At 37.5% G+C, this 14,688-nt stretch overlaps 1 protein-coding gene across 2 annotated transcripts in view; it reads right to left on the bottom strand.

Moving 5' to 3' along the window:
- Positions 1-764: 764 nt before the first annotated feature.
- LOC101902742 (C-type lectin domain family 7 member A) overlaps positions 765-14,688 on the bottom strand; it is a 55,462-nt gene continuing 41,538 nt past the window's right edge. For both annotated transcript variants that reach the window (XM_024992625.2, XM_059887061.1), the window contains 5 exons: positions 10,964-11,059; positions 9,149-9,298; positions 7,354-7,493; positions 6,395-6,501; positions 765-1,450 (listed from right to left, as the gene is read on the bottom strand). In XM_024992625.2, coding sequence (XP_024848393.2) covers positions 1,306-1,450; positions 6,395-6,501; positions 7,354-7,493; positions 9,149-9,298; positions 10,964-11,059 — 638 coding nt within the window. In that variant the 3' untranslated portion in view covers positions 765-1,305. The remainder of the gene's footprint in view (positions 1,451-6,394; positions 6,502-7,353; positions 7,494-9,148; positions 9,299-10,963; positions 11,060-14,688) is intronic.

Here is a 14,688-nt window from a genome sequence, read left to right as displayed (position 1 = left end):
TAAAATAAAAAAAAAAATTGTAAAGTAAAATAAAGTAAAATAAAGTAAAATAAAGTAAAATAAAATAAAGTAAACTAAATTAATAAAAAAGAAAAAATAAAATAAAATAATAAAAAAGAAAAATATTGTCTTATATATTATACATAAGATAAAAATCATGAAAAACTAAGTTGAAAGGTAATGAAAATATACCAAGTGAAAATACAAAAAGACATAATCAGTACTTTCTATAATCAGTAATCTATAATTACTTTCTATAATCAGTAAAGAAAAGGAGGAAGACAAACAAATAGAAAATCAATGAATAAAGAAAATAAAATAGCCACGCATGGAATAATTGACAAATAAGTAACAGAACAGGTGCTCTGTCTCACAGATAATGTGGAAGTATTAGTTAAAACAATAAAAGAACATTTGTGCCTATTAAAAATTGATAATGTAATATATTAGTAAGGGTTTGAAGAAATGTATACATGTATTGTATATGTGGCTACTAATTAAAAGCTTTTGCAGAAAGTATCTATACTTAAGGATTTATAAGATGCATACTATTTGACATGGAAGTTTTTCTTCTCTATTTCTACTTTATAGAATATTCAAATACATTCACGGAGATGTATATGTAATAAAGTTTCATGCAACAGTATCTACAGCAAAACGTTAGCCAAACTGTCTGGAAAGATAGAATCCAAATGTTAACAGTGTAACTGGAAAGGCAAAAAATCAGGAGAAAGGATTATGGAATCAGTTTTTATTCAACGTGCTTCTATTTTTTTATATATATATTTTTTATTTTTCAACTATGAATTCTTACATTAATTGTAAAAATCTTCAATTTTAAAAGTGATAAAGTGGAAGTGCAGAAATAACTCATCCTCTCTGAAAGTACAAATATACTTCTCAGAAAAATAAAAATGGATGTACATAGTCATATCATGTTTCATCTTGATTTCCTGAACATCAGTTAAAAAATAGCTCAGTGTATGGCCTATTTCTTCACAATATATATGAGGGATACCATATGTTGCAGGAAAATTCAGCCAAAATAGAGGGGAAAAGAATATTACTAATAGTTTCTGAGTTAAATCTTCATCTTTCCATCAAAATTAATTCCACTTGAAATCAAGTCAAAGAAGGTGCTTGTCAACCCCCCTCCCCATGCAAATGAATCTCCAACATTTAAAGCATCTATATCAAATTTACAAGTTATCTTACATATGCAATTAACAAACAGCCAGTGTCAGGAACACAACATTTACTTGCATCTTGCAGGTAACAGACGGATGCACCAGAATGTCGACTACTTCATTTATCTTCTGATAGTTTGAGATCAACACTAGCATAATTCTTCTCACAAATAAAGAAAAACTGCCTGGTGCACACTGTGGCAGCTACTTTGGTTGCTGTGACATATGCACAGTTGTTGTTTATTTTTGAATTCAACAGATTTCTGTTAAAGAGGGGAAAAATAAAAATTGAGTCTAATATTCAGACATAAATCATATTTCCAGTAGATATACTACTATAGACAAGAAGGGAGTTATACGTTTAGTTATCTCTCTATTTATTCACTTAACAAACATTTCTAAAATATTATCATATTACCAAGATTCTGGAATGTAGATACAGAGTAAATCTATTTCTGTCCTCAAAGAGTTTACACAAAGAGAGGGAAAGATGCATTTATTTGGCACAGAAGAGTGGCTTCTAACTCAGACAAGGGGGAAAGAGTTTGCCAAGAAACACAGTTTTGATGTGGGAAGATTTTAGCTGACTGAATCCCTGCATAGAATGTGATGCATACTTTATGAATGATTAAATCAATGCACGCACAAATAAATAACTGATATACTTATCTCATAAATTAGTGACCCCAAAAAAAACATAATTCAAAAAGATGCATGCACCCAATGTTCATTGCAGCATTATTTACAGTAGGCAGGATGTGGAAATAACCTAAATGTCCATCAACAGAGAAATGTATAAACAAGATACAGTACATATATTCCATAGAATATTACTCAGCTATAAAAAAGAATGAAATCAGGTCATTTGCAGAGACATGAATAGACCTAGAGACTGTCATACAGAATGAAGAAAGTCAGAAAGAAAAACAACACGTATATATATTGTACATGAAGGTGAAAGAGGAGAGTGAAAAAGTTGGCTTAAAACTCAACATTCAGAAAATGAAGATCATGGCATCTGGTCCCATCACTTCATGGGAAATAGATGGGGAAACAGTGGAAACCATGTCAGACTTTATTTTGGGGGGCTCCAAAATCACTACAGATGATGACTGCAGCCATGAAATTCAAAGATGCTTACTCCTTGGAAGAAAAGTTATGACCAACCTAGATAGCATATTGAAAAGCAGAGACATTACTTTGCCAACAAAGGTTCATCTAGTCAAGGCTATGGTTTTTCCTGTGGTCATGCATGGATGTGAGAGTTGGACTGTGAAGAAAGCTAAGCACTGAAGAATTGATACTTTTGAACTGTGGTGTTGGAGAAGACTCTTGAGAGTCCCTTGGACTGCAAGGAGATCCAACCAGTCCATTCTGAAGGAGATCAGCCCTTAGATTTCTTTGGAGGGAATGATGCTAAAGCTGAAACTCCAGTACTTTGGCCACCTCATGCGAAGAGTTGACTCATTGGAAAAGACTCTGATGCTGAAAGGGATTGGGTGCAGGAGGAGAAGGGGATAACAGAGGGTGAGATGGCTGGATGGCATCACTGACTGGATGGACGTGAGTTTGAGTGAACTCCGGGAATTGGTGATGGACAGAGAGGCCTGGCGTGCTGTGATTCATGGGGTCACAAAGAGTCGGACACAACTGAGCGACTGAACTGAACTGAACTGAACACACATATATGGAATCTGAAAAATTGGTAAAGATGATCTTATTTACAAAGTAGAAATAGAGACACAGACGTAGAGAACGAACATATGGACACCAAAGGGGAAAGGGGGCTGGGTGGGATGAATGGGGAGGTTGGGACTGACATATATACACTATTCCTACTATGTATAAAATATGTAACTAATAAGAACCTTTTGTATAGCACAGGGAACCCTACTCAATGCTCTGTGGTGACCTAAATGGAAAAGAAATCCAAAAAGGAGGGAATTTGTGTTTATGTGAGATTTATGTATATATGTTGCTGATTGACTTCTTTGTACATTAGAAACTAACAGCACATCGTAAAGCAACTATGGTGGTGGTGGTTTAGTCGATAAGTCATGTCCAACTCTTCCGACCCCATGAACTATAGCCCACCAGGCTCCTGTGTCCATAGGATTTTCCAGGCAAGAATACTGGAGTGGGTTGCTATTTCCTTCTCCAGGGCATCTTCCTGACCCGGCGATCAAACCCTGGTCTCCTGCATTGCAGGCAGATTCCTTACTGACTGAGCTACCAAGCAACTAAAAATAAAATAAATTAATGATTAGGATTTAACCAGATGAAGAGTGGAACTACAGATAATCCAGATAAAGGATATAGTATGTGCAAATGTGCAGAAATATAAAAGAGTGCATCTCATGTGATTAACTGCAAATTTGGAACAAATCTTTATTACAGCAAATAAAAGGCACTCTAAATACTAGTGTAGTGTAAAAAGGACCAAATTCAGAAGTAGGTGACCTAGTTCTCAGCCCATCTCTGCCACTTGTAGTTGTTAAGACTTTTTTAGTTTATTTATTAATAGTATCTGTCGGGGGGGCATGTATATAATCTTAAAAATTATCATAGAAAATTACATCATGAAAAATGGGGAAAAACATAGCACACTGAGTCCAACCCAATTCATTTTCAGATTGTTTCTTAATGGTGTATTATTTGTAATATGAAATGGGCTTTGCTAGACAGTGATGAAATCTAGATAAACAGTGAAGATATTTGATTTAGACCATGGAACTAGTCATTGAGGGCTTCCCTGGTGGTTAAGCAATAAACAATCTGCCTGCCAATGCAGGAGACACTGGTTTGATATGTGGATTGGGTAGATCCCTTGGAGGGGGAAATGGCAAGTCACTCCAGTATTCTTGCCTGGGAAATCCCACAGACAGAGGAGCCTGGAGGGCTACAGTGTCAGCTATAGGATCTCAGAGTCACAACAACCTAGCTACTAAAACAACAACAACAGCAACTAGTCACTGAAACCCTACATTTCCAGCTACCCTCTATTTATGTCTATAAAATTCATTAATATCCATATTGATAATTTTTAAGTTGTTAAGCAACCATCCACCATAACCTGCCCATCTTGGATGGCTAGTGGAGGTGATGGAATTCCAGTTGAGCTATTTCAAATCCTAAAAGATGATGCTGTGAAAGTGCTGCACTCAATACGCCAGCAAATTTGGACAACTCAGCAGTGGCCACAAGACTGGAAAAGGTCAGTTTCCATTCCAATCCCAAAGAAAGGTAATGCCAAAAAATGCTCAAACTACCGCACAATTGCACTCATCTCACATGCTAGTAAAGTAATGCTCAAAATTCTCCAAGCCAGGCTTCAGCAATATGTGAACCATGAACTTCCAGATGTTCAAGCTGGTTTTAGAAAAGGCAGAGGAACCAGAGATCAAATTGCCAACATCCGCTGGATCATCAAAAAAGCAAGAGAGTTCCAGAAAACATCTATTTCTGCTTTATTGACTATGCCAAAGCCTTTGACTGTATGAATCACAATAAACTGTGGAAAATCCTGAAAGAAATGGGAATACCAGACCACCTGACCTGCCTCTTGAGAAATCTGTATGCAGGTCAGGAAGCAACAGTTAGAACTGGACATGGAACAACAGACTGGTTCCAAATAGGAAAAGGAGTACATCAAGGCTGTATATTGTCACCCTGTTTATTTAACTTCTATGCAGAGTACATCATGAGAAACGCTGGGCTGGAAGAAGCACAAGCTGGAATCAAGATTGCTGGGAGAAATATCAATAACCTCAGATATGCAGGGAGAAGGCGACAGCATCCCACTCCAGTACTCTTGCCTAGAAAATCCCATGGACGGAGGAGCCTGGTAGGCTGCAGTCCATGGGGTCACAAAGAGTTGGACACGACTGAGCGACTTCACTTTCACTTTTCACTTTCATGCATTGGAGAAGGAAATGGCAACCCACTCCAGTGTTCTTGCCTGGAGAATCCCAGGGATGGGTGGGTTACCGTCTATGGGGTCGCACAGAGTCAGACACGACTGAAGCAACTTAGCAGCAGTAGCAGCAGATATGCAGATGACACCACCCTTATGCCAGAAAGTCAAGGGGAACTAGAAAGCCTCTTGATGAAGGTGAAAGAGGAGAGTGAAAAAGTTGGCTTAAAGCTCAACATTCAGAAAACAAAGATCATGGCATCTGGTCCCAACACTTCATGGGAAATAGATGGGGAAACAGTGTTAGACTTGATTTTTGGGGGCTCCAAAATCACTGCAGATGGTGACTGCAGCCATGAAATTCAAAGATGCTTACTCCTTGGAAGAAAAGTTATGACTAACCTAGATAGCATATTGAAAAGCAGAGACATTACTTTGCCAACAAAGGTCCGTCTAGTCAAGGCTATGGTTTTTCCAGTGGTCATGTATGGATGTGAGAGTTGGACTGTGAAGAAGGCTGAGTGCCGAAGAATTGATGCTTTTGAACTGTGGTGTTGGAGAAGACTCTTAAGAGTCCCTTGGTCTGCAAGGAGGTCTAACCAGTCCATTCTAAAGGAGATCAGTCCTGGGTGTTCTTTGGAAGGAATGATGCTAAAGCTGAAACTCCAGTACTTTGGTCACCTCATGTGAAGAATTGACTCATTGGAAAAGACTCTGATGCTGGGAGGGATTGGGGGCACGAGAAAAAGGGGACAACAGAGGATGAGATGGCTGGATGGCATCACTGACTCGATGGACATGAGTCTGAGTGAACTCCGGGAGTTGGTGATGGACAGGGAGGCCTGGCGTGCTGCGATTCATGGGGTCACAAAGAGTCGGACAGGACTGAGTGACTGAACTGAACTGAAGCAACCATCGAGTATTATGTGTTGTGTGCTGTGGATTAACAAAAGGTCAGAGACAGAATATTTTAGATTGGATGTGAGATGGTAAAGAAAAGGAAATGCTAATTAGGAGCATAAAAGGGGAACGAATTTCAAAGCAGGAGACCAAGAATGACTTCAAAGAGAAAACAAATTTTAACTGAAAGTATTACTGGTTGAGGAAACTGCATGAATACAAGTATAGAAACATGGAAGTCAGTAGTGTTTTTTGTAATGCCAAGGATGTTTTACAAAATTAAAATTAGAATTGCTCTTGAGGTCAGAAAATCTTGCTTAATGAAACTTATCTGTGCAATTCATTTCCATAGTTAACAAGTAAACTGAAGCTTTCAAGTGTTTTGGATACTTACAGTTTATATTGTATCAAAGAACCATCTTCCCACATCCAGGGGCTGACACTTCCTTTTCGAGATAATCCAATCCAATAAAAATAAGACACCAAAGACTGAACAAAGTTCTGTGAAGGAAGAACCCTATGTGTAATTTAATCCCTAGTCTTTTTTTTTAACAATAAAAAATGAAAATAATGTGAACGCACACTGCCATATTTAAAATGGATAACCAAGAAGGACCTAGAGCATGGAACTCTGCTCAATGTTATGTGGCAGCCTGAATGAGAGAGAAGTTAGGGGGAGAGTGGATACATGTATATATATGGCTGAGTCCCTTTGCTGTTCACCTGAAACTGCCACAACATTGTGTGTTAACTGGCTATATACCCCGATACAAAATAAAAAGAAAATAATGTGAAGACAAACAATTATGATTTTTACCAAAATCTTTTTTTTACATTTTCAATTAGGACTATTTATTACTGTCTAATCATTCCTTCTGCTACCCTGGTGGAAGGAAACACAAGAGACACGGGTTTGATCCCTGGGTTGGGAAGATCCCCTGGAGAAGGGAAGGGCTACCCACTCCAATATGTGCCAAAAGTATCAACATATTAAAAGATCCATTATTATTAAAGGACTTCAGAACAGAGAAACATGAAAAAAGGGCAACTCCCATAATGGTTTCATGAGAGATGCCTTTTTGTTCAGAAACCTCAGTTTCCTTCCTAGAGCAGATGTAGAGCATCATTACCAGAGCTTAATGTTTTTCTGAGACAAAACTAAAATTGAGACACTGTAATTCCCACCAACAAGGGATTCTTTTTATTTACTACAAAGTTTTCTATTTGACTTCAAAAGACAAGTTATTGTCATTTAACAAACACATGAGTTTCACATGTTCTTTAAAAATTTTTAGCAATTTTCTCCTTGCATATAAAAAAATGGGAAAAATTTACAACTTCAGAACTCATTACCTGTTCATCTTCATCTTCTATCTTCAGCAGATGAGAGCCCTGGTTGGTGCAGAATTTCCGACTCTCTTCGAAGGTTTTATCTATGTCAGAAAAATAGTAGCATTTCTCTTCACAGCAAGACCATTTGTTCCTGTACTTTTCTTTAAAAAAAAAAAAAAAAAAAGTTTTTAAGTTAGTCTAATTCTCTTCCTGGAAAGTTTTGCTCCAGACATCCTTCCCAGCTCTACAGGACTTACTACTTTCCATGAGCTCTGAGGACATCACTGCTAACTCAAAATGCAAAATAACGTATCTGTCGTTCAGAGGGAAAGAGTACTTTTCTTTTTCTGCAAAGTTTTCTCCAAGATGCCATGGGCACCAGGACATGAATGTAAGAGTAGGAAATATTTAAGAGCACAAAAACTGTATTGCTTTTGATATTTAATTTTTGTATCAATACTAACAATGCTTTCCTCCAGGAACTCTCTAGCTTCATCAAAGTACGGTGACTATTAGTTTGGGTTTCCTTGGTGGGTCGATGGTAAAGAATTAGCATGCCAATGCGGAGACAAAAGAGACACGGGTTCGATCCCTGGGTCAAGAAGATTCCCCTGGATGAGGAAATGGCAACCCACTCCAGTATTCTTGCCTGGGAAATCCCATGGACAGAGGAACCTAGTGGGCTACACTCCATGAGGTTACAAACAGTTGGACACAAGTTAGCAACTAAACCACAACAACAGCAATTATTAGTTTAAAGAAAGAAAATAATCCATTTCTCCTTTCTCCTACCCATCAAATTTTACCATCTGAAAAATGTAAGAACAAAAAATAAAGTTACTAAAAAAGCATCTTTAAAGTATTTTCATAGAAGACAAAACCAAAGTAACTAAATTATATTCTAGCAAGAATATTTTAAGCAACTAGTTGCTAGTGGTAAGCAAAACACACAGAGAGTTAAAGTCCCACCAGAGTGCTTATCAAAACTAGTAGATGGATATAGACAAGAGTCTTATTGAATTGACTGTTGACCTGGAGAAACTTCAGGGAAGCTCTCTGAATTTTCAGGTTATCCATGACTTTGAGAGATAGGATGGGATTGCTTGCAAGGTAAATTTTACCCATATGACCAAGTCAGGAGTTGGGATATGTTTCAAGGGACTTGAGTTAGCAAAGTGATACACAGGACAGTTGTTGCTATTTGGTCCCTTAAGCCTTACCCGACTGTTTTTGCAACCCCATGCAACCCCAAGGAGCCTGCCAGGCTCCTCTGTCCATGGGATTTCCCAGGCAAGAATACTGGAATGGGTGACCATTTCCTTCTCCAGATCTTTCCAACCCAACAATCGAACCCACATCTCCTGCATTCGCAGGTGGATTCTTCACTACTGAGCCACCTGGGAAGTGACATAAGACAGTACCATTTCACAAGGGATCAGTGGAAAATATTGTCTTATAAAGAAGTAGGAAACTACTAAGCAATTATACTATATCTTATCCATACTAAATTGAATGCACTGAAAGATTTCCTTTGCTGATTGATATGACTCTTAAAGAAACTCAAAAGTTATTTCATTTCTTATTTGCAAAGTCAGTTAACTGACAGACCAATAAACAGAAACTACTAAATTTTGATTATCTACAGTTCAAAGATGCAGGCAAACCATGTGGCAAGAAATTGTATCTTCTTGAATAAAAAATATCTCTACCATACTTCACTTTTGTAGATCATGAGTTTAATAATAAAATGGAGATTGCCTAGCAATAAGTCATTATACCAATTTTTAATTATGAGTGCTTGTATGTTACTACATACCTGAGTTTAACCAATCCTTTGAAAAGCATTTATTTTTCATAGGAGTCCTGGCTTTCTCATATTCCTGCGTGTCATTATCCAACATGTTCTGATCATATTCCTGTGGGTCACTATCCAACATGTTCTGATAATTAAAAGAATTTTGAAAATCTGAAAATCATCAGCAGAAGACAGTTAGTTAGTTAGACAGTTAGTTTAACAGGTAAAATATAAACTTTTTACACTAAACTTTTCATTTGCAAAATGAAGAAAATATATATATAATATTATAAATCAGAAAAAAATTTAAATCTTCTCCCATAATTTCAATTTTGTTTCTCACATTCTAGAAACTGTATGAGAGAGTGAAATCTTCAAATGTCAACATAGTTCATTCTTTTTTTTTTTTTTTGTATTTCTCTTTTATTATTCTTATTTAATAAAGAAGAGACATACAATTAGTTTGTTGAAAAGTTAGAACCCAGGCTTTCTGGCTTCAAATCTCTCTATTTTCCTTTTATTTTTAATTTAAATTTATTCATTTTAATTAGAGGCTAATTACTTTAAAATATTGTTTTGGTTTTGCCATACATCAACATGAATCCACCACGGGTGTACACGTGTTCCCAATCCTGAACCCCCCTCCCACCTCCCTCCCCATACCATCACTCTGGGTCATCCCACTGCACCAGCCCCAAGCTTCCTGTATCCTGCATCGAACCTGGACTGGCAATTCATTTCTTATATGATATTATACATGTTTCAATGCCATTTTCCCAAATCATCCCCCCCTTAACTCTCCTTTTAGGAAAAGACAAAATGTTTAGATAAAATTTAACATAAAGAATGAAGTTTCTCAACCCAATAAAAAAGTGGAAAAAAAAAAAACCTGAACAGACATTTCTCCAAAGAAGACATACAGATGGCTAACAAACAAATGAAAAGATGTTCAACATCACTCATTATTAGAGAAATGCAAATCAAACCCACAATGGAATATCACCTCACACTGGTCAAAATGGCTGCCATCAAAACGTTTATGAACAATAAATGCTAGAGAAGATGTGGAGGAAAGGGAACCCTCTTGCATTGTTGGTGGGAATGTAAATTGATACAAACACTATGGAAGATGGTATGGAGATTCCTTAAAAAAAAAAAAAAAAAAGGAATAAAACCACCATATGACCCAGCAATCCCACTTCTAAGCATATACCCTGAGGAAACCAAAATTGAAAAACGCACATGTATCCCATTGTTCATTGCAGCACTGTTTACAATAGCTAGAACATGGAAGAAAACTAGATGTCCATTGATAGATGAATGGATAAAGGAGTTATGGTACATATACACAATGGAATATTACTCAGCCATAAAAAGGAATGGAGTTGAGTCAGTCCTGAGGTGGCCGAACCTAGAACTTATTACACAGAGTGAAGTAAGTCAGAAAGAGAGAGATAAATATCATATTAACATATTGTAACACACCTATACAGAATCTAGAAAAATGGTACTGAAGAATTTACTTACAGAACAGCAATGGAGAAACAGACATAGAGAATAGACTTGTGGACATGGGGAGAGGGGAGTGGGGGGTGAGATGTGTGGAAAGAGTAACATGGAAACTTACATTACCATATGTAAAATAGATAGCCAATGGGAATTTGCTGTATTGGGGAGGGAGACAGGAGGGAGGTTCAAAAGGGAGGAGATATATGTATTATACCTATGGCTGATTCATGTTGAGGTTTGACAGAAAACAACAAAATTCTGTAAAGCAACTATCCTCCAATAAAAACATAAATAAAAAAAAGAATGAAGTTTCTGTAGAATACTTACACTTAGTAGCAAAAAATGCTGATATTCCCAAAAGGATGACACATATAATTCCTAGTATTACTGCTATAATACGTCCAGAAGATGCTGCTTGGAACACTGTCAAAAGAATGTGTAAACTGAAGATAAAGTGCCACAAGGCTACAATCTAGGTAATATTCTCTGAGCTTTTGTCTCACAAAAGCATACAGGTTAAGAATGAATTAGCACTGGCACGAAGTAGCTATTGTAACCCATTCAGTTCACAGGAGTATCATTTCACTTATTAAGGAAAAAAAAAAAACTTACCATCTATTAGAAGTATTTGCCTCTGTTTTTAAATCATTGGTGCTCCCAATTTAAACATTATTTGATGATGCAAAGGAAATGAGGGGAAGGGATGTAATTTTTTCTTTTCTTTCCAAGTAACATTTACTTTTTTAAAATCACCAATCTGTTATTTCTTATCTTGCTTACAATATGCATGGTATTTCCCTTATTTGGAGCTGTGCATGTGCATTCAGTCATGTCTTTGTAACCCCATGAACTGTAGTCCTCCAGGCTCCTCTGTCCATGGGATATTCCAGACAAGAATACTGGAGTAGGTTGCCACTTCCTATTTCCTTGTAAATCTTATTACTTCTAAGATAGAAAAGAAAAACACCAATAACAAAAATATTGTTTTTAAAATTTAGATGACTACTGGAACCCTTCCTAGTTGATATTCAGAGGAGGGATATAGTAAGAGAGTGTCTCTGAGTAAATAAACATAGAGCTAAGAAATACTAATTACTATAGTCAATTAAGACCTAGTTAAGATTCAACTGAAAGACTAAGGGAAGAAATCACTTGCATTTCTATATACTAACAATGAAAAATCAGAAAGAGCAGTTAAAGAGTCAATCTCATTCACCCTTTCAACAAAAAGAATTAAATATCTAGGAATAAACTTACCTAAGGAGATGAAAGAACTGTACACAGAAAATTATAAGGCACTGATGAAAGAAATCAAAGATGACATAAATACATGGAGAGATATTCCATATTTCTGGGTAGGAAGAATCAATATTGTGAAAATTACCATACTACCAAATGCAATCTACAGATTCAATGCAATCCCTATCAAATTACCAATGGCACTTTTCACAGAACTAAAACAAAAAATTTCATAGTTCATATGGAAACACAAAAGACCCCAAATAGCCAAAGCAGTCTTGAGAAAGAAGAATGGAGCTGGAGGAATCAAGCTTCCTGACTTCAGGTTATACTACAAAGCTACAGTCATCAAGACAGTATGATAATGGCACAAACACAGAAATATAAACCAATGGAACAAGACGGAAAACTCAGAAATAAACCCATGCACCTATGGGTACCTTATTTTTGACAAAGGAGGAAAGAATATGCAATGGGGCAAAGACAGCCTTTTCAGTAAATGGTGCTGGGAAAACTGGACAGCTACAAGCAAAAGAATGAAATTAGAACACTTCCTAACACCCTACACAAAGATAAACTCAAAATGGATTAAAGACCTAAATGTAAGACCAGAAACTATAAAACTCTTAGAGGAAAACATAAGCAGAACACTTGATGACATAAATCAAAGCAAGATCCTCTATGATCCACCTCCTAGAGTAACAAAAATAAAAACAAAAGGAAACAAGAGGGATCTGATTAAACGTAAAAGCTTTTACACAGCAAAGGAAACTATAAGCAAGGTGAAAAGAAAACCCTCAGAATGGGAGAAAATAATAGAAAATGAAATAACTGACAAAGGATTAATTTCCAAAATATACAATTAGCTCATACAACTCAATACCAGAATAACAAACAACCCAATCAAAAAGTGGGAAAAAAACACCTAAACAGACATTTCTCCAAAGAAGACATACAGATGGCTAACAAACACATGAAAAGATGCTCAACATTGCTCATTATTAGAGAAATGCAAATCAAAACTACAATGAGATATCACCTCACACCGGTCAGAATGGCCCTCATCCAAAAGTCTACAAACAGTAAGTGCTGAAGAGGGTGTGGAGAAAAGGGAACACTCTTGCGCTATCGATGGGAATGTAAATTGATAAAGCCACTATGGAAGACTGTATGGAAATTCATCAATAAACTAGGAATGAAACCACCATAAGACCCAGCAATCCCACTCCTAGGCATACACCCTGAGGAAACCAAAATTAAAAGAGACACATGTTCATTGCAGCACTATTTACAGTAGTTAGGACAAGGAAGCTCCCTAGATGACCATGGACAGATGAATGGACAAAGAAGTTGTGGTAAATATACACAATGGAATATTCAGTTCAACTCAGTTCAGTCACTCAGTCACGTCCAACTCTCTGCGACCCGATGAGCCACAGCACGCCAAGCCTCCTGTCCATCACCAACTCCCAGAGTCCACCTAAACCTATGTCCATTGAGTTGGTGATTCCATCCAACCACCTCATCCTCTGTCGTCCTCTTCTCCTCATGCCCTCAATCTTTTCCAGCATCAGGGTCTTTTCCAATGAGTTAGCTCTTCGCATCAGGTGGCCAAAGTATTGGAGTTTCAGCTTCAACATCAGTCCTTCCAATGAATACCCAGGACAGACCTCCTTTAAGATGAACTGGTTGGATCTCCTTACAGTCCAAGGGCCTCTCAAGAGTCTTCTCCAACACCACAGTTCAAAAACATCAATTCTTCTGCACTCAGCTTTCTTTATAGTCCAACTCTCACATCCATACATGACCACTGGAAAAACCATAGCCTTGACTAGATGGACCTTTGTTGACAAAGTAATGTCTCTGCTTTTTAAATGTTGTCTAGTTTGGTCATAACTTTCCTTCCATGGAGTAAGCGTCTTTTAATTTTATGGCTGCAATCACCATCTGCAGTGATTTTGGAGCCCAGAAAAATAAAATCAGCCACTGTTTCCACTGCTTCCCCATCTATTTGCCATGAAGTGATAGGACCAGAGGCCATGATCCGAGTTTTCTGAATGTTGAACTTTAAGCCAACTTTTTCACTCTCCTCTGTAGCGTCACCTGAATATCTGAGGTTATTGATATTTCTCTCGGCAATCTTGTTTCCAGCTTGTGCTTCCTCCAGCTCAGCGTTTCTCATGATATACTCTGCATATAAGTTAAATAAGCAGAGTGACAATATACAGCCTTCACGTACTCCTTTTCCTATTTGGAACTAGTCTGTTGTTCCATGTCCAGTTCTAACTGTTGCTTCCTGACCTGCATATAGGTTTCTCAAGAGGCAGATCAGGTGGTCTGGTATTCCCATCTCTTTCAGAATTTTCCACAGTTTATTGTGATCCACACAGTCAAAAGCTTTGGCATAGTCAATAAAGCAGAAATAGATATTTTTCTGGAACTCTCTTGCTTTTTCAATGATCCAATGGATGTTGACAATGATGGGTTACCCCAGGCCCAAGGCCAGGGGTGGTGGCCAAGAGGAGCTACCCCACACCGGAGGTAAGGAGCAGTGGCTGTGCTTTGCTGGAGCAGCCATAAAGAGAGACCCCACGTCCAAGGTAAGAGAAACCCAAGTAAGATGGCAGGCACTGAGATAGGGCATCAGAGGGCAGACAGACTGAAACCACAATCACAGACAACAGGCCAATATGATCACATGGACCACAGCTCTGTCTAACTCAATGAAAATAAGCCATGCCGTGTGGGGCCACCCAAGATGGACAGGTCATGGTGGAGAGGTCTGACAGTTGTGGTCCACTGGAGAAGGGAAT

Source organism: Bos taurus, chromosome 5, assembly GCF_002263795.3.
Source record: "Bos taurus isolate L1 Dominette 01449 registration number 42190680 breed Hereford chromosome 5, ARS-UCD2.0, whole genome shotgun sequence".
Classification (NCBI taxonomy): domain Eukaryota; kingdom Metazoa; phylum Chordata; class Mammalia; order Artiodactyla; family Bovidae; genus Bos; species Bos taurus.
This window is presented reverse-complemented; position numbering and strand designations above follow the sequence as displayed.